Below are 18,380 nucleotides of genomic sequence, written 5' to 3'. Positions count from 1 at the left end.
AGTTGCAAAAATTAAGATTGCAATCCAAGGGGCTCTAATTTGGAAATGCATTCCATTGAACTCAATGGGATTTATTTACTGAGTAAGCATGCAAAAGAGTTGACTGCAGTCTTACGTAATGTTCTACTTTAGTGTTCAGTAACAAGAGAAGCAAATCCCAATCCCTGTTGTCAGAGGGGGAGTTGTCCCCACTTCAAACAACCGATAAACGTTAGGAGGAGGTACAAAGAAGATCTGGGAGGTGGGGATAACAACATGTGAGTGAACCTCAACGGATCTCCGCAATGTGCTACAGCAGAGGTGGAAGTTTACAAGTTTCCATATGCTATATAAGCACTATGTAACTGAAATGGGATAATTCGAGGGTAAACCAGAACAAAAGTGTACATGGGATGAACCTCTCAGTATTCTGACACTTAAAAACCACACTTCACAAAGTATTGCCATGTTGGAGCCTTGACTGTAACATCGAAATCCCCCTGATGTTAATTGAATTTACTTCCATATACATTCTTAAAGCCATTATAACTGAATCAATTGGCTCTAGTTGCAATTTCTTTCAGAGTAACTGGATCCTGTAAACCTTTGGAACTTCTCACTATTCCATGCTGTAGTGAAAATAGATAATTGCTACTCTGGACTTAATGGTCTTATGCGGAGGCCCTCCGGTAATTGCCATGTATATTACTTTAGTTACTTTGAAATTTGAAAATACAAGACGGCTCGAGGTCCTGACCGATGGCACCACAGATCTTTGAAAATGGAGGCAGTAAAGCAAAATGATGGTACTGCAAAAAAAAAGTTTAAAAAAGTACCCATGTTAGTTAGTGTAGCGTTGCTTCAAGTGTGTTACCTCCACAGAACCTTTTCCACATTAGCCTCTCTGCTGATGGACCTCTACATGTCTGCCACAGAACACCAGCTCATTGCAGAGGTTTCTATGTTCACGTTCAAGTACTCTCACCCCCTCCATGTAGGCCGGGATGGGCATTTGAAAACCATTGTAAATTAGACGCTACTGAAAAATGTTAATGTGCATTACAAGTACATTTTTTAAAGGCTTCTGTTTCTGGCAGTGTTAAGAGATCTTTCTTCCTTTTCCCTCCAGGGCTGAGAATGTGTTGGTTTAATGCCACAATCTTCTGGGGTTGTACCATTCTATAGTACAACACTTGAACTTTCACCACATGTGCTTGAGGCTAATATTAAAGAGGCATGTGTAAAAAGACGTATGTGGGAAGGAAGGTGATTCCATTTGGTTTAGCTAAACTTGTATTTGAGAACCTCCCTCTGGTATCCTACAGCTTCTTTCACCCAGTTGCTGCAGAATTTAAGAAAAGGCTGCTTCTTATAATGGAATGTCAGACAGCTAATGCTCATTGGAACACAATGGGCTGCTATAGGTTACCACTCAAAATGACGTGTCCCACGTCAGTTTGATCAATTACACCATTACAGGTGAGAAAAATGAGCTCCTTCAGTGAAAATCAACATTGCATTAAGTGTAAACATGAGCACTGCTGTGCACTTGAGTGACAGCATTTCTTTTTAAAATTACTCACATTGATTACTCATCTAGGGAGAACAACACTGAGCAATAACTGACATTTTCCTGGAGGGCAACGCTTGTTTGCAAACGCTCTCCATCTAAAGTCCCTACCACCCCCACTTTTGAAGGAGACAGAATAAAATATTCTACAGTGTTCCGTCGATAAGGCAGCATTACTTTGAGTTCTCCTGTGTGCGTATGCCTCTGCTCCCCACCTAGAAGCATCAGGAAGCATAGCTGAAGAACCCAAAGTTTGAAAGCGCCATTGAACGGCTGGATTTTTGTGTTTCCCTACCGTCGCTATGGCCTCTTGCTACTGTCCTACAATAATGACGATCTCTACATGGGGAGAGAAAGAGGGAGCAGCAGTGACCACATGGCCCATTCAGGGGGTGTTTTTATCACGCCGCTTTTCCTGCACACAGCAGGAAATGGTGGCACATTCCATTTTAAAAAAAACTCAGATTAAAAGGGGTCTATTTTGCAATGGAAAAACAAATGGAAGGTGGTGGAGGCACACAGGAGATGGACGTCATCATCTAAAGGATGCGCAAACATCCGTAAGTGAGCAGTAGTAAGATAAAATGCCCATCTGATGACATTCTGAGCATGTGCTGTGGGGAAGTTCTGCCGCATGGTATTGCTGTCACTCCACCTCAGGAAAGTTTCAAAGATCTGCTTCGCTCCTCCACCACCCCTGGAGATTTGGGATGACAAGGCACTCAAAAAATCCATAATAATAGCATACCATTCCCATGACCCACCATAGATTGGTTCGTGACCCAGAGGTGGGTTGAGGCCTGCTTGCTGAAGATTTCTACACTGTAATTTCATTGGCAATTACTCTGGGGCTGTGCCTTCCACTCTACCACTGTTTGCTCCCATAACAATAAGGTGTTCCCTACATTACACTCCCACCAAAACACAACACAATAGAATCCCTTTACTTCCAAAGGCCAAAGTACACACAAAGGCACGTGACAGTGGTTGGATAGCTCTTTTTCTGTTCAGAAAGCAAATGGAAGAGGATGCAATTGGGTGTGGAGCTGGAGTGGTGGTGGTGGAGTGGGGAGGGCAGGAAGAGAACACAACCATTTCCCCTTTCTTGCTTGTCCAAATTGCCTCCCAGAAGTAGTTTTTTTCCCTGGCAGGGTTTAAAAGTTGTAGGAAAGGGGTGAACACTATGAATTGGCTGCTAAAGGTGAATCTCTCACATGCAGCTTATTTATTTATTTATTTATTTCATTTATATACCGCCCCACAGCTGAACCTCTCTGGGCGGTTTACAACAATTAAAAATAGTAAACATTAAAAGTATACAAAAATTTAAAAAACATAAAAACAGTATAAAAACAACAGTATCCATTTAAAAACAACAATTCTGGGGTCCATTAAAAACAAACTTAACGTTGTTAAATGCTGTTAAAATGCCTGGGAGAAGAGAAAAGTCTTGACCTGGCGCTGAAAAGATAACAACGCTGGCGCCAGGCGAGCCTCATCGGGAAGATCATTCCACAGTCGGGGAGCAACCACTGAGAAGGCCCTCTCCCTTGTTGCCATCCTTCGAGCTTCCCTTGGAGTAGGCACTCGGAGGAGGACCTTAGATGTTGAGCGCAGTGTACGGGTAGGTTCATGTCGGGAGAGGCGTTCCATCAGGTATTGCGGTCCCAAGCCATGTAGGGCTTTATAGCTTAAGAACATGAGGTCACTGCTGTTGTGATGAGGACATAAAGAAAGGGATATTTTGGAGACCGGGAGGGCTGTGGGGCAGGGAGGCCAAAGAGGTAGGTGACAGGTGTGTGTGTGTGTGTGTGTGTGAGTTTCATACAGTAATTTATGAGCCAAAGTTTGACTGCTAGCCTCTAAGAAACATTTATTACACTGGACAGAGTGAATGTTTGAATTTTATAGTTAATTTTAAAAGACAAATCAAACCCCAGGACATTTAAAAGTTTAAACCTGTGCTCATTTCAGACAAACGTAGGCCAAGAAACACAAGAGGAAAATTGAGGTGTACATTTTAGACAGAGAGAGGGACTAGTCCTATGCCCTTCTCGATCCCTGCCAATCATCCCTAACATATTAGCCCATATAAATTGTAGTGTCTCATAACGCGTGAGCAAGGTATCTGATCAGAGGGATCCGAATGACAGAACCACACAATTCACCCACGTCAGGAGTCTACATAAGTTGATACTGGGTATGAAGTGACAGCCTCCTTACATTGATGATACCATAATAAATCAAAGCACACTGTATTTCATCAAAGTAGAGTACACTAAATGAATATTTTATGTATTATTCTTTCACAGGCACTGTTTACTGTCAAATGTAGTTTGGTTTTTTGTGAACAGTGACACCTCTGGATTTAATTTCAATTTATCCAGGTAAGACTCCGTAATGATTTGTTCATGACCCTGCCAGTCACTCCCCATCAGGTTCCAGTTCCAGTTACCGGAGGCAGTTCATATTTCATTAAACCCCTCGTATAACCTCTGCAAATCCGCTAATATGGAAGGTCAGTAAACATTATAGTGAGCGAACAGAGCCAGAATGATAAGCGAATATTCTGCTTGAAGGACAAAGAAGAAAGGGTGAGACTTAACTGGAGTTAGGTAAAATTCATATAAATTCCTTCAGCCTAACCAGGAATGCATTTTTGAGCAACTTCAGGTTTGAAGGGACCCTGGCAAAGTGCCATGTGGTAGCTCCCTAACATAAGGAACTTGTTCGTGGTGAGCAGTGGTACTGCCACCATTTCATGACCTGCAGCAGACAACTGTAAATGGCCTACCATTTTACATTCCCCACAATGCCCCAATGAAGCATTGCTCTGGGCAAATTTAAAATGGCTGCTGGCTCATAGCTGCCCACAGCAAGAAAAAAAACACCTGTGTGTGTGGGGAGATATTGGCCCAGTCTCCAGGTGTCAGCACCTGTGGGACCTCAGCAGCTTCCTGAGGATGCAAAGTGCTGATGCTGGGCCTGATCTACCTAGGCTTAGGTGACCACTTCAATATCACCAGACAAGAGAACAAGATTTGAATAAAGTCTGAATATGGTGATTCATTAAATAAAAAACCTAGTTTACAAAATAACGTTAAGGCTCTAGAGAGCATTCAACCAAGCACCAAAAAGCAGGGAAATTGGGAGTTAAGGCTCACAAGCCTTAACTCCACATCCTCCCTAAGGAGGCAGAAAGTTCAAGTGAAATTCTCATTCTCTCAAAGCAGATAAATCATGAGGACAGGATGAAGAATATGATAGGCAGAGGTGACTGTGGGGTTATGGAAAACTGATGACAATTTAGTGCCACCTACTTTTTTTTGTTTAGAGCAGCCCTTCCCCAACCTGGTGCCCTCCAAAGGTGTTGGACTACAACTCCCATCATTGCAAGTCAGTCCCATAGTCAGGAATGCTGGGACTTGTAGTCTCAAACATTTGGAGAGCAGCCAGTTGGGGAATGCTGTTTACCAAATACAGGGTCTACCCAATAATTTTTCTCACACACATCTCCCATATAGTAGCACAATTGATGACAAAAGGGTTGCTATTCATTACAGATCTAGAACCAAAGCATGTGCCAGGCAAAATATACTGTTCACTCCACACAATACATCATCTCATCAAAGTGACAAAGGAGTGGGAAAGGTTTAGTTTGGCTGCCATTAACTCCTTTCAGATGAGATTAATTTGCAGTCCTATACCACTTGGGAGTAAGCCTTCTGAGAAGACACGTATAGGATTCTAGTGTAAACCAAACTTTCCCAGCCTGGTGCTCTCCAGATGTGTTGCATTGCAACTCCCATGTGACATATTATGGGGAAGACAAAAATCATCTTCATCACAAATTTTAAAATAATCTTTACACATGCGCTCTGCCTTTGTTCTCACACTGCTGAACACATAAGAAAAATCCTCTATGGCTCCATTCAGAAGACACCTTAAGCCACGACTTTAACCATGGTGGTTAAGCCAGAAAGCCGGTCCGTGTTCAGAAGACACCTTAAACCACGTCTTTGACCACGGTGAATAAGGCTTTTTAAGGTGGTTTAAAGCACAAGCAGAGGGGAAGGTTGCCATGATGTATGTGGCTCACACGGAGAGCATGTCAGACCTCAGCCACACCGCCGTGGAGCAAGTGGTGGTGGGAGCGAGCCTGTAGAGGGAACAGCAGCTGGGGCAGAGCTTTGTGCACAGCAGTTACCTTCCACCCCTCTCATGCCACCCTACTTAGGCCATCCACCACCACTTGAGGCAGGACTGGGGTCACCCATTTTCTCTAGTGATGCATCTGACTCCGACAGTGACAGCATGCATGTTCATAGGAAGTGCTGTCCTGGCCCCACTTCATCCGCTTCATCCATGCCTGCATCTCCTCGATAGGTGGGTGGAAGCGCAGTGCCCGCACTGTCCGCCCACATGTGCGCTACAGCCCCCACAACTACAGAATTGCTTCCTGTGTTTGTTTTTTGTTTGCAGTGCATTTGAGTTTGGGTGCAAATCAAATTGTAGTAAAATTTCCTGTTTGGTTTCAGTTTGCATTACAACGTTGAGTAAACCAATTTCAAACCCCATTGCTTCTGCTTGTTCAGACTGGCCATGAAGATGGGCTAGGAGCTTGAGCGTGGGTGTAGGGCTCATACAGGGAGAGGGGAACATGGGATTTGGGCTTGGGCTGGCCTGCTTTGCCAAGCACAGGTGGGAAGACTTGCAGTCCCCAAACTGGATCCTTTTACAGCAATAATAATAATACATTTATTTCTTACCCGCCTCTCCCTTTGGATCGAGGTGGGGAACAACATTAGTACCACAATACAATATAAATCAAATACATAAAATTAATTAAAAGAGCATATAAAACCAATACAAAATAACAATCAACACATCTTTAAAAAATCTTAGGTTTCAAATTCATCTGTATAGGCCAGTCGGAAGAGGCTAGCCTTGTCTTAAACTCAGAGAGCCTGCTCTAGTTCTGCACATTTCACTGATGTTAGACCACTAATCACCCGTTTCCAGGAAAGGAATGGACAGCAGCTGCTGGGGCTTGCTGTTAAAAGTGATCCCTAGTGTGAGGGAACTGGCTGTCATTTCCGGTTATGACCTTAATGAAGGCTGTGTTCTTTGCGCATGCCTGAAGTCCGAGGCAGACATTCCTACCGAACAGGTTTGAACCGGTTGTGCTATGCTGCCAAGATGCGCACGCAAAAAGAAAAAGAAAAAAAAGAGGAAAGTGTTTGAAGGTTAGTGTACGTGGCATGGTTTTTGACCAGAAGGAAAAGGGGGGTGAAGAAGCCCTGCCTTGAAAAAGTTAGTGAATGGACAATCTTGCGTCCTCTGCTGACGAAGATTGGAAATACTGAATTGCTATATTTTTGTGTGTGTTTTGAACGTTGTGTTCTGAAAATTGCCCAGTGGCTTTTTTTTTGGGGGGGGGGGCAGAGATATTCTAACTTTGGCCTAATAGAACTTTTGAAATGCTTTGAGCCCTGAGCCTGAGCCCTAAATGCAACTACAATTGAAATCTAAAAGCACCCCTGTGTTCTTGCATCAGTATCCTTTGAAATTAGAAGCCAGAAGAAGAATACAGCTATTGCTTTTTAAAAATGGACTTGTGAAATGATTAAAGCAATTAAAAACTCCAGCTTGCATTACTGTGTTTGCAATACCAGCCTCAAGTGTGCTGTGCCAAAAACGTGGCACAGACCAGTGGAGTACAGTAGAAGAAGCTTACACCTGAACCCTGCCTGCCAGTCCAGATATGAGATCAACCTCCTTGTGGACCCAAGGCTGCCTCATTGAATCCTGCCACGTTGATACCTGAACTACAAAGAAGTTCCAGAGCATGAATGCCTTGAAGTCTTGCAACTTGGCACCAAACCTCGCCCAGACCTATATGATGACCTCAAGTTGTTTACTGATGGATCCAGCTACAATTGTACAGCAAGCAGCTGAACTTGTAGCATGCACAGAAGCCCTGATGCTTGTTTCAGGCAAAAGACTGTATTTACTGATTCAAAATATCACATGGACAGATTTGGAAAGAAAGAAGATTTGTGACTGCCTATAGAGCAGTGACCCATGGAGAATTAACAGTTGATCTGTTAGAAGCCCTGATGTTGCCAAAAGAATTGGCTAATTTGTCTACAAACAGCTGCCATAATTGGAGCTAGCCCATTTCTCAGTATTTGAATCCACCTTATGCAAAAGAAGACTTGGAATTAGCACAATAACTCAAAGTTTTCAAGAACCCAGAAAGATGGGATTTGTTACCCCTGATGTGCCAAGAATCATCATGACCTCCCTGTTTAAAGACCAGGTGTTTAAAGACCTCACAAGATGGACATTGATCAGACTCTTCAATGACTGAAAGACTTTTTGAGAACCATGATCAGCCAAGGAATATAAATGCTCAGTGAATTGTTTTTACTGGCTTCATTTGTAAAAGCATCAAAAGAAAAGCCCCTGCAGACATGGACTTGTTATCTTTTTTTTTTTTAAGAATCCAGAACACCATCGCCCTGCTCAGACATCTGGAGACTGCAGGTTACCGTGCTAGTCAAGCCAAAGCCCAAATCTGCAAACAAGAAGTGACATATCTGGGCTTTATCATCAAGAAGAACACTCAACTTTTAGCTGCCAGCAGGACCCAGGCAATCAATTGTATACCCCAGCCCCGGAACAAAAAGAATTATGAGTTTTCCTGGGCATGGCAGGGTACTGCCAGATCTGGATCCTGAACTACGCCGCCCTGACACAGTCCCTCTATGAACTCTTGAAACAGAAAGTCCCTGAATCCGGGACCCTAGACTGGACATCTAAAGCAAGAGAGAGCCTCCGGAATCTTAAATCAGCCCTTACCAGTCCACCCGCTCTAGGACTACCTGATATCAGCAAGCCCTTCCACCTCTATGTAGACGAAAAGAAGGGCACAGCCGTGGGCGTTCTGACCCAGAGAGTGGGTTCGTGGAATCGGCCTGTAGCATACCTAAGCAAGAATACTGATCATGTGAGCAGAGGTTGGCCAGGATGTCTCCGATGTATCGCTGCCGCATGCCTGCCCTTAACTGAAGCCATTAAACTTACCTATGGGCAGCACATAGAAATCACTGCCTCGCACTCCATGAAAGCCCTGCTGGAAACCCACGGACCAAAGTGGATGACCAACTACGCCTACTGCTTTAAAGGTCCAAGGGAATTCCAGTTGGATTCATTGGAGCCGAGCAAAATTAGCCGCACCCGAGAGATGGCAGGCCACAAAAGCCGCGGGCCTAAAGCTCACCCTGAGGAAACAGCCCTCACCGCTGGACGCGACGGGAGAAGACTCCTCGGGACCGGCAACCGAGGGAGCGAAATAACTGGGGGCGCTGCATCCCCTCTCAACCTGGAAAGAAGAGGTGGACACCGCCCGAAGCACGTTTTGCCTATTTTGCTCTTCCTGCTGACCCTGAGCATATCATCCCAGAAGTCAAAACTTGATCTCTGCTCCTCTCGTATACAAACAGTGAAACTGCATAACCAAATCAAACAGACTATTATATATCAGAGTAAATTGCAGTGTACTGAGACCAAAACGTCTTGCACTTTCCGTAATGTTTCTTTCTCAGCATGTTCTCTGAATGACAAAGTCACATGTTTTGATCCCAGAGAAAATCCTGTTAAATGGCACCTAGAGGTCAGAGATGCTAACCAGCAAGGTACACTATTGTAAAAATACCCCTTAGAACCCCAAATTTCTCCAGCTTCTGTGATCATAGACCCTTGTAAGATCTCCACTGGCCAGATCAGTGTGGGATCTCAGTTGGGAGAAAACATACATGCACGAAGACAAATATATATGCCCCTCCACAGACCCGATGCAGACTACCATCCCCAAACAAGCCAATTGCGATAACAGCTGTCCTTATTAGAACTGTGTATGGTGGGCCACTTATCCAACAACACCCCCCCTTAGTAAAATCCACGCCTCTTTAACCAAAGTGCCAGTCCTCAGTAACTGCAAAGCACAACAGTGCAACTTAGTGAATTTTACCGTTTTTAACCCACAACAGTTCGTGACCACTTTTGGGAACCAATTCGGGCTCCGCATTCATGGACGGGGAGCAGATCCCCTGGGGCGGATTTATCTGAAGCTCACCCAGTTTGTAGAAACAGGCCACACCATACAAGAGCACTTCTTCCAAGACTTTAGAAAGAAGTCGAACAGCCTTTTGAAGTGCCAGAGATAGCGCGCAACCTTTTTGTCACTTTTGCAGAAACTGTCGCTGCGACTCTGAATGTATCTAATTGTTATGTATGCGGAGGAACCAACCTAGGAGACCAATGGCCTTAGGAAGCCCAAGAATACAATGTCAGCCAGCCGTATAATAAGGCCACTGACCCCAATCCCCATAGTCAGTGGATGCTGACAAACACCCTAATTGGAAGGCGGTGCATCCAAAGAATATCTTCCGGGGGTCCCAAGATCGGAGAAACCCCGTGTCAGACCATTACCACGCTGAACCAAACTATCTTGTCCTATTGACCAAATCAAACCGTCATACCTCCTAATCGCCCATGGCCAAGCTCACTTCAGGCCAGGGCTTAGGCTCATGGTTCAATTAGTTTGGTGGGCTAAAAGAGATGATCAGTATTGTTGTTATAAGAATTATGTTATGCTTGCTGTTACCCTGTCTTATGCCAATGATTATACAAAGTTTGAAGGACATGATAGAGCAAATTGCAGATAAACGTACTGCAGTGCATCTAATGGCCTTGCAGGATTACAGGCCAGTCCCTGTCAATGATGACAATCTAGGATAATGATAGCACTCTGTGCCTTCGCTAAGAGTGTATCAAAGGGGGGAATGTGAGGGAACTGGCTGTCATTTCCGGTTATGACCTTAATGAAGGCTGTGTTCTTTGCGCATGCCTGAAGTCCGAGGCAGACATTCCTACCGAACAGGTTTGAACCGGTTGTGCTATGCTGCCAAGATGCGCACGCAATTCCTTTGTGTAAAAGTGTGGGCGTTTCCTCTGCATGAGGGGCGTGTATAAAAAGCCCCTCCTCCCAGTCCCCAGGGCAGCTGCCCGTGGACTCATCCCGGGCTGCTGTTTCGCTAGCGAATAAAGCTATCTGTTTGGACAAGAACTTTGGTGTGGACTCCAGTTTCTCCGTGTGGGCTCCAGTTTTTCCGTAACACTAGGACTCCAGATTTAGTCGCACACCCCACCAGCCAGGTCCGCCATGCCAGACACACGGGAAGGATGAGAGGGAAGCCCTTCACGGACCAGCTGGGCGCCTGGCTTGGGGAGAAGGCTGCGACGGCCCTGGCGCCGGGGAGGAGGCACCGGAGCTGCCCCCCTCCGCTCTTAGTCTGAGGGCTAGGAAAGACGGGGCAAGAGTGGGTGTGCAAGGCAGTGGGTGTGCCCCCATTGCACTGTGGCAGGCTCAAGCCCCTGGCTGCACGCCTTACACCAAGGTAAGTGCACCTGGGGCAAGGGCGCCTGCCAGCTGCCCTGCCTTCTTCTAGCGACATTTCTAAAGTCCACAGTGTGATTTCAGGGGCGTCCCCTAATTAGCCCTCTGTTGCGTAATGCTAAAAGCTGCTGTCATCACAAACGACTTCACTCCACACCAGCCGGGGTCAAGCACCACCGGGACGTTCTGCGGAAGCCAATAGGCGTCCAGGAGCGCTCCCCCCTCCTCCTCCCGGCCGGGGGCGGAGCCCTCTCAGCAAAGTCGCCGGTTGGGCCCCGTATTGGCTGAAATGTCAGCTCCCCTCGAATGGGATTCGCTGACACGGTTTGGATGATTTTGAAGACGCCCGGCAGGACGCTCACTTGTGATTGGGCCTAAGCGGCAGCTGATCTCCGGGAGCCAATGGGGAGAGGGATTGCTGCGAGGTGTCAAGATGGCAGCGTGCTGCTTTCTGACAGGAAGAAAACGCTAGGAATGGAGTAAGTTGCGAAGAGTTCGGCTTTGGAGGGGGAAGAGCCGTGGCCCTGCTGCTCGGGACGTCGGCCTCGTCCTGTGCGCCCCCGTGCTGGAGTTGGCTGCGGCTCCCACTTTGGGAAAGGGAAGGGCTATGAAGTGATGGGAAGATGGCGAGCGACGGGGGTAGGAAGCAGTTTTGGAAGCGGAACGTCTCCCGGGTGCCGGGCAGGTAAGTTACGATTCTTTGCTTTCCTGTAGTTTTTTCTAACGTGATTTAGAACCCTGACTTTATCTGTAAGCTTATATTGAAATGAAGGCGTGGTGGTGGTGGTGGAAGCCTTTGAGCACTCGGTTGTAATCAATTTACATTGGGAATGTATCCTGGAAATGCCAGGACAGTTTGGAGCTGCATAGATTGTGTGGGGGTATTTGTGAGCATGGTTGTGTTAGTAAGTACTAACTTACTAGGTGGAAGCTGTTTTGGTCCTCCCATACCCATGTATTCTTTCCTTTCTCTTTCCTTTCTCTTTTTCTCTCTTGTTCCTTGCCCCGGGGGAGAATGAAACCCCCCAAAAGGTAAAGTTTGAACCAGCTGAAGTTAATTTTGATTAGGAAGCTCTGCTCAATTATCTTAAACATATTTACCTGGGAGTAAGTCCTGCTGAACCCAGTGGGACTTACTTCGGAGTAGGCATGCATTGGATTGTGATGAAAATTTAAAGAGTATCTCCACTGGGGAGTTTAGAGCTATACTGTGATGAGGTAGAGTTGAGAATCAGTTGTGGGGTGGATGTCGGGGCTTCTACAAGCCCCCTAATTTCCTGTGACAGTGATTAAAAAGACAATGTGTCAGAGTTAGGACAAAAGGTGAAAACAAAATCGTCCACTGGGCCTGTTTGGTGCGTTCTCTTCCCTTTCTTATTGTTTTCTTATGGTTTTATTAGATTGTAAGCCTATGTGGCAGGGTTTTGCTGTTTTATTCTTTTACTATGTACAGCACCATGTACATTGATGGTGCTATATAAATAAATAAATAATAATAATAATTATATGATGGAGCCAAGGAGGCACTGGAGAATGTAGGAAAGATTGTCAGGCCTAGACAATGAGTAGGTTAAGTGACACTTGAGTGTATATATATCCCAGGATAGGGACTGGGTTGCACTGGATGTTTGTTTTACAAATGGAAGGGGCCAGGAATGTAGGAAAAATAAGATAAAATACAAGAGTCAGTTGCAACAGTTTTTAGCAGCTACAGTTCTTACACTCCTGTCTTGGGCTTATCCACCTACATCTCCATGCCATTGACTTTCCTGGTACCATCCATTTGCTTTTTCAAGTTGGAGTATGTGAATGTACAGGCAATCTGTGCATACAGTATAGATAACTATACAGCTAAAGTACATGCATAAATACACTATAGTGTTTTTCAATCCTAGTTGATGAATATGATGTGTTGTATGCCCTTATAAAATGTCGTGTAGTAGACTACTATATTGGCTCACCTTTCAGTGTACTCAATGTTTATGAGACAAGTATGTTTACACTAATTCTATGGCTTTGTCTTTACAAACAGCTTCTACTAAAGATATTCAAGATTAGTGAATGCATAGCTAGACTTTAATTATATATAATTCTAATGATTAAATCTTCAGTGGGAAGTGACATGATTCGAGTAAACCTTTGAAGTGCACTAATAAGCATTAGTAATCTGTACTTCAGTGTTTTGGATGGACATCTGGAAGCAGAGTTGTGGTTTTCATAATGGCTATTTGGATTTTTGGGGGAGGCGTTTGTTCAGTTGGAAGCATAACAAATATATGAGTGGTATGGTGACCAAACAGGTTGTTTGACTCTGTAAGTCTAGTTGGTTTGGTTGACTTGACCCTAATCCACCTAGCTATTAAAGAGAAACTGAACCAATGGATTTTGGAATCATAGAATAGAAGAGTTGGAAGGGGCCTATGAGGCCATCGAGTCCAACCCCATGCTCAATGCAGGAATCCACCTTAAAGCATACCTGACAGATGGTTGTCCAGATGCCTTTTGAATGCCACCAGTGTGGGAGAGCCCACAACCTCCCTAGGTAATTGGTTCCATTGTACTGCTCTAACAGTCAGGAAGTTTTTCCTGATGTCCAGCCAGAATCTGGCTTCCTGTAATTTGAGCCCATTATTCCGGGTCCTGCACTCTGAGATGATCGAGAAGAGATCCTGGCCCTCCTCTGTGTGACAACCTTTCAAGTATTTGAAGAGTGCTATCATGTCTGCCCTTAATCTTCTCTTCTCCAGGCTAAACATGCCCAGTTCTTTCAGTCTCTCCTCATAGAGCTTTGTTTCCAGACCCTTGATCATCCTCATTGCCCTCCTCTGAACACACTCCAGCTTGTTTGCATCCTTCTTGAAGTGGTGCCCAGAACTGGACGCAATACTCAAGATGAGGCCTAACCAGTGCCGAATAGAGAGGAACCAGTACCTCACGTGATTTGGAAGCTATACTTTTATTAATGCAGCCCAAAATAGCATTTGCTTTTTTTTGCAGCCACATCACACTGTTGGCTCATATTTGGCTTGTGATCTACAACAATTCCAAGATCCTTCTCGCTTGTAGTATTGCTGAGCCAAGTATCCCCCATCTTGAAACTGTGCATTTGCTTTCTTCTTCCTAGGTGTAGAACTTGGCATTTATTCCTATTAAATTTCATTCTGTTCTTTTCAGTAGAGTGATTGAGGTATACAGTGGAATGTACCATTTAGTTCCTAGAAATGCCTTCCACAACCAGGTGACTTCCTCATGTTTTGGACTTCAACTCACTGCATTACTGATCACTGGTTAGTTAGCTGGGGCTTATGGGAGTTTTATTTATTTGTGATATTTTTATGCTGCTAAATATAATAAAATCCGTAAGCAGTTCACTTATGTAGTCCAAAACATCAGGAGTGCACTGGATTGGGGAAGGCTACACTAAAATTATATCCAATTGAAATGATGGTTTGAGCTGGAGTATAAATCTGGTAGTAGGGAATTTCAAGATGGTCTTCAACCTTGTTCCTTAATATATATGCAGTATTCAGAAAGCTGTCCAAGTGTGAGTAAGTGAATCACTTCCCATTATTTGATAAACTCAATGATCTATCCTCTGACAAACATGTAGTGTTGGAAAACTTGTTACTATGGGAAGGAATAATGCTGATCTGTCTTGAAGAGCTGTTGGAAGAATTACTGAAATAATGAATGTAAAGCACTTTGAACACGAACAGACTAAGCACTATTAACTACCTGACATTCTTGAAGGGTAAACGAAATCTTCAAGGACTTTTCATTTCTGTTATTCTCTGCAACAAATGGTGGAAACTTTGAAAGAAATACTTTGAGAGATCTGTTACGCAGGAAAGCCCTTTTTGGGTTACACTAGTGTGTTGTTGATTTTCACTTCTGTAAAATTAAGGGCTTGGATCTTAAGTAATAGCTGTTTTTTTCCACCAACGCCAGCTTCCTTCCTGACCCAGAATTGTCAAGACTTGTGAAGATTCCAGGATGAGATATCTGAACTCTCGCGAGACTGATGAAGTATCTGAAATCTCATCCTGAGAAAGGCTGGGGGCGTGTTAGAGTGCCAAAGACAAAAACACCGGCTACCCGGTTGGCAGGCTGGGCGGGTGGTGTGTTAGAGCGCAGTGGCAACGACAACACCAACAACACAGGGCAAAGCTGTGCGGACAATATGCCTTGGGCCAAGCCTGCCCTAACACACTCGATATGAGTGGCTGCTTTTGGGTTGGAGCAGGGGCCAGGCTCTAAATTAGCCTGACATTTCTGGGAGGAGATAAAAAAAAAAGGAGGAGCTGGGCGGCAGAAGGAAAAAATGGGGAGGTTGGGGAAGGATGATTAGGAAGTGAGAGCAAAGTGTGGAGAAACCCTTTCTTTCCTCTGGATTTGGTTTGGGTATGCATGTTTTTGAATTCTGGCTGGAAAATCTCTTAGCCCTGATGCTCTGGCTCTTGGGAGACAAAGGAGGTCACCACCACCACAGGATTGATGGGGAGGATCATCGAACTTTAAAAGAGAACAACAGCTCAGAGCGGCAGCAACACCCAGCAGCTCCTCTTAGCTCCAGTGAAATGTGCTTCTTTGTGGCTGCTCCTGAGAAAAGGCAGAAGAGTAGCTAGATGGAGAGAAACAAAGATCCTTTAGGAAAACCCTTTGCATTGCACCCGGTTTGAAAGGGAGTCATAGTGAACTGGTCGTTCCCTGGGGTTTGTTTTGTAGCTTCGCTACTTCTGTAAGGCAGATAAAAGGAAGGACTTCTTCATACAGTGCGTAGTTAAATTATGGAATACCACAAGATGTAGTGATGACCACCAGTTTGGATGGCTTTAAAAGGGGGTTGGATAAATTCCTGGAGGCTAAGGGTATCCAACCCCCTTTTCTCAAGGAGATATGATGCACTAACCAGCAACCTGTTCTTTTGGTAAACACGTTTTAAACATATCTGAAGTTTCTTTAAAAACAGAGCTGCAGTGTAATCTTAAGTATGTCTGCTCAGAAGTAAGCCCCACTGAGATTGGTGGGACTTACTCTGAGGTAAATGTGCATAGGATTCAGCCTGAAAAAGAAGGGAGGGTGAAGAAAAGACAGGATAAAGGATACAGATAGACTAGCAGGATAACTGGGGGATGTTTAACCATATGTAAAGACAATAATAAAGTTTGTCTTAATTGTATGCTGTAAAATCAGACTATGTTTGGATGGAGATGCCCCTGGGGGGGCGGACATGTTGGTGGACCCACCCCCTTGACAGGAGGGGCTTGCACTTGCTAGAGTAAGGTGAACAGGTGTCAAGAGGCTGCAATGCTGTATTTATTTATCTGGGAGTAAGCTTTATTGAAATCAATGGGACTTATTTCTGAGGTTTCTTTGGGCAGTATTCTTTGGGTCCCTGATTGGGATTTACAGTGGGGCAGTGTAAATTCAGGAGATATTTGGATAAAAGGAGGGAAAGATCCTTGTCTAGCATTGTGTTAATGGGCATCCGTTCTGGCCTTTCTTTGTATTGCTACTGACTATGGTCTTGTTTACGTGGCTAATGAACCAGAGGTATAGTGACAAATTTTTAGATTAGTTTCTCATTGATAAACCAGAAGTTGAAACAAGCTAAGAGATACTAGTGAAAAGTGACTGCAAGAAGCCTTTAGTCCATTTTGTTCCATGGCTAATGTTTGCAGGGTAATAGTATTTTATACTTTTTCTGAATGCTAGGTTGGTGGTTTGTTGTACTACTTTTTCTGCATTTGTCAACTGCTTAATTTGTTCAGTGGTAGCAGTATGCTGAATCTGTGAGTATGAATATGAGAAAGGTGATGGGGAAAGAGTGTTACATGTTAGGAAAGGTGAGACTGTGGTGATCCATTGAAGGATTTAGTCAGAAAAGATATTTGAGGGAATGGGAGACTGTATCACGCATAGTATAGTAAAAGCTACAAAAGTGAGTGAAGTTAATTTCAGATACATTGAATATCTCACTTGTTCTTTTTTTCAGTGATTTTAATATTAAAGATGTTATGTAGAACAGGTTTGTCTTCATTGTATGCTGTAAAATCAGACATCTGACCAAGGTTATGTTTGGGTAGTCATTCCCCCTTGGGGCTGGACATGTCCCCTGGGGGGGGGCAGACATGTTGGTGGACACACCCCCTTGGGAGACGGCCATGTTGTCCTCCTTTTTGGTTTCCAAAATATGGTCACCCTAAAGTAGTTCCTTTGTTCATGCAGAGGTGATTTCTACCAACGAGCAGCAGCTTCCTATCTCATTTCTGAGGATTCTCTCAACCCACAGGACCAGATTTTCAAAATACTGCAGAAGAAGGGAGGAGTCAGGAAAGGGCCATTCCATGAACTTTTTTCTGTTTGTAAAAGAAAACTTAGGATCTAAGCCAATGTCTAAAGTTGTTGTCCTAAACACTGGGGCGGGAGTGGGGGGAAGGTCTACCACTTGGCCAGTAAAAAATTGTGTGGTCACCAGGCTTTCACTCCCTCTCCTACTTGATGGAGGTAAATGCCTCCACCCAACAACAAAGGACACCCCCCATCTTTCTTTTAAAAGGGCAAGAATGGGTTTATTTTGACTTCAGATAATGAATGGCAAATAGTCTTTTAGCCTCTCTGCTGAGCAATAGTTGCAGGAGACTCCCCCCACCCCCGGTTCATTTTTCTATGGGGAGTGTGAGCTTCAGCACTGGGGCTCCGACCAGAATATCCCTTGCCCACTTCTCTTCTTTGGAATACAGGGAGAAGGAGAGTCTTCCCCTCCTTGCATTGATGCCTATAGCAGCAGAGCCCAGAACCCCTTTGCCAAACTTCAGCTACAGGAGCCCAGAACCCGTTTGCTAAACCTCAGCTGCATGAGCCTTCCATGGACAACTGTTGATCCTGCAGGAAAGAGATGTTGGGAGCATGTTTCCGAACCCTCCTGGCTTTCTTCCCAACCTTGGTGCTCAGGAAGAAGTGGGGAGGGGGTGTCCCTGTGAAGCTGCTAAGATGTAATAATTAAAGATTCCTAAACTCAGATATTACATAATAAGCCCCATTCAAATCTCTCACTTAATTTGAAGTATACGTGCAGAGGATTGTTCTATAATCATACCAAACAGTCTTTGTTTCTCTTTTTTAGTATCCAACACGTGTATGGAGCTCAGCACCCTCCTTTTGATCCGCTGTTGCATGGAACGTAAGTTTTTTTAAAAAATAAAAAGAATGGACCAAGGACTTAAACTCTTGTTTAAAATCTCCTCACTGTCTGATCTTTCATTGCAATAATGCTTTAGTCTTCTTTCTCCTTCTGGCCAGATTGCTCTGTTTCTTCTTGCCTTCCTAAAGTTCACTGGCTTCCTAAAGTTTATTGCAAAAAATGTA

General features: G+C 44.4%; 1 protein-coding gene across 2 annotated transcripts in view; it reads left to right on the top strand.

The window, feature by feature from the left end:
* Positions 1-11,502: 11,502 nt before the first annotated feature.
* Positions 11,503-18,380, top strand: part of TBC1D22A (TBC1 domain family member 22A) — a 147,108-nt gene continuing 140,230 nt past the window's right edge. The window contains exons 1-2 of one of the 2 annotated variants that reach the window (XM_063134116.1): positions 11,503-11,697; positions 18,139-18,195. In XM_063134116.1, coding sequence (XP_062990186.1) covers positions 11,636-11,697; positions 18,139-18,195 — 119 coding nt within the window. In that variant the 5' untranslated portion in view covers positions 11,503-11,635. The remainder of the gene's footprint in view (positions 11,698-18,138; positions 18,196-18,380) is intronic. The other variant, XM_063134118.1, reaches the window with a different exon arrangement.

The sequence above is a fragment of the Elgaria multicarinata genome, chromosome 9, assembly GCF_023053635.1.
Source record: "Elgaria multicarinata webbii isolate HBS135686 ecotype San Diego chromosome 9, rElgMul1.1.pri, whole genome shotgun sequence".
In the NCBI taxonomy this organism is placed as follows: Eukaryota; Metazoa; Chordata; class Lepidosauria; order Squamata; family Anguidae; genus Elgaria; species Elgaria multicarinata.
This window is presented reverse-complemented; position numbering and strand designations above follow the sequence as displayed.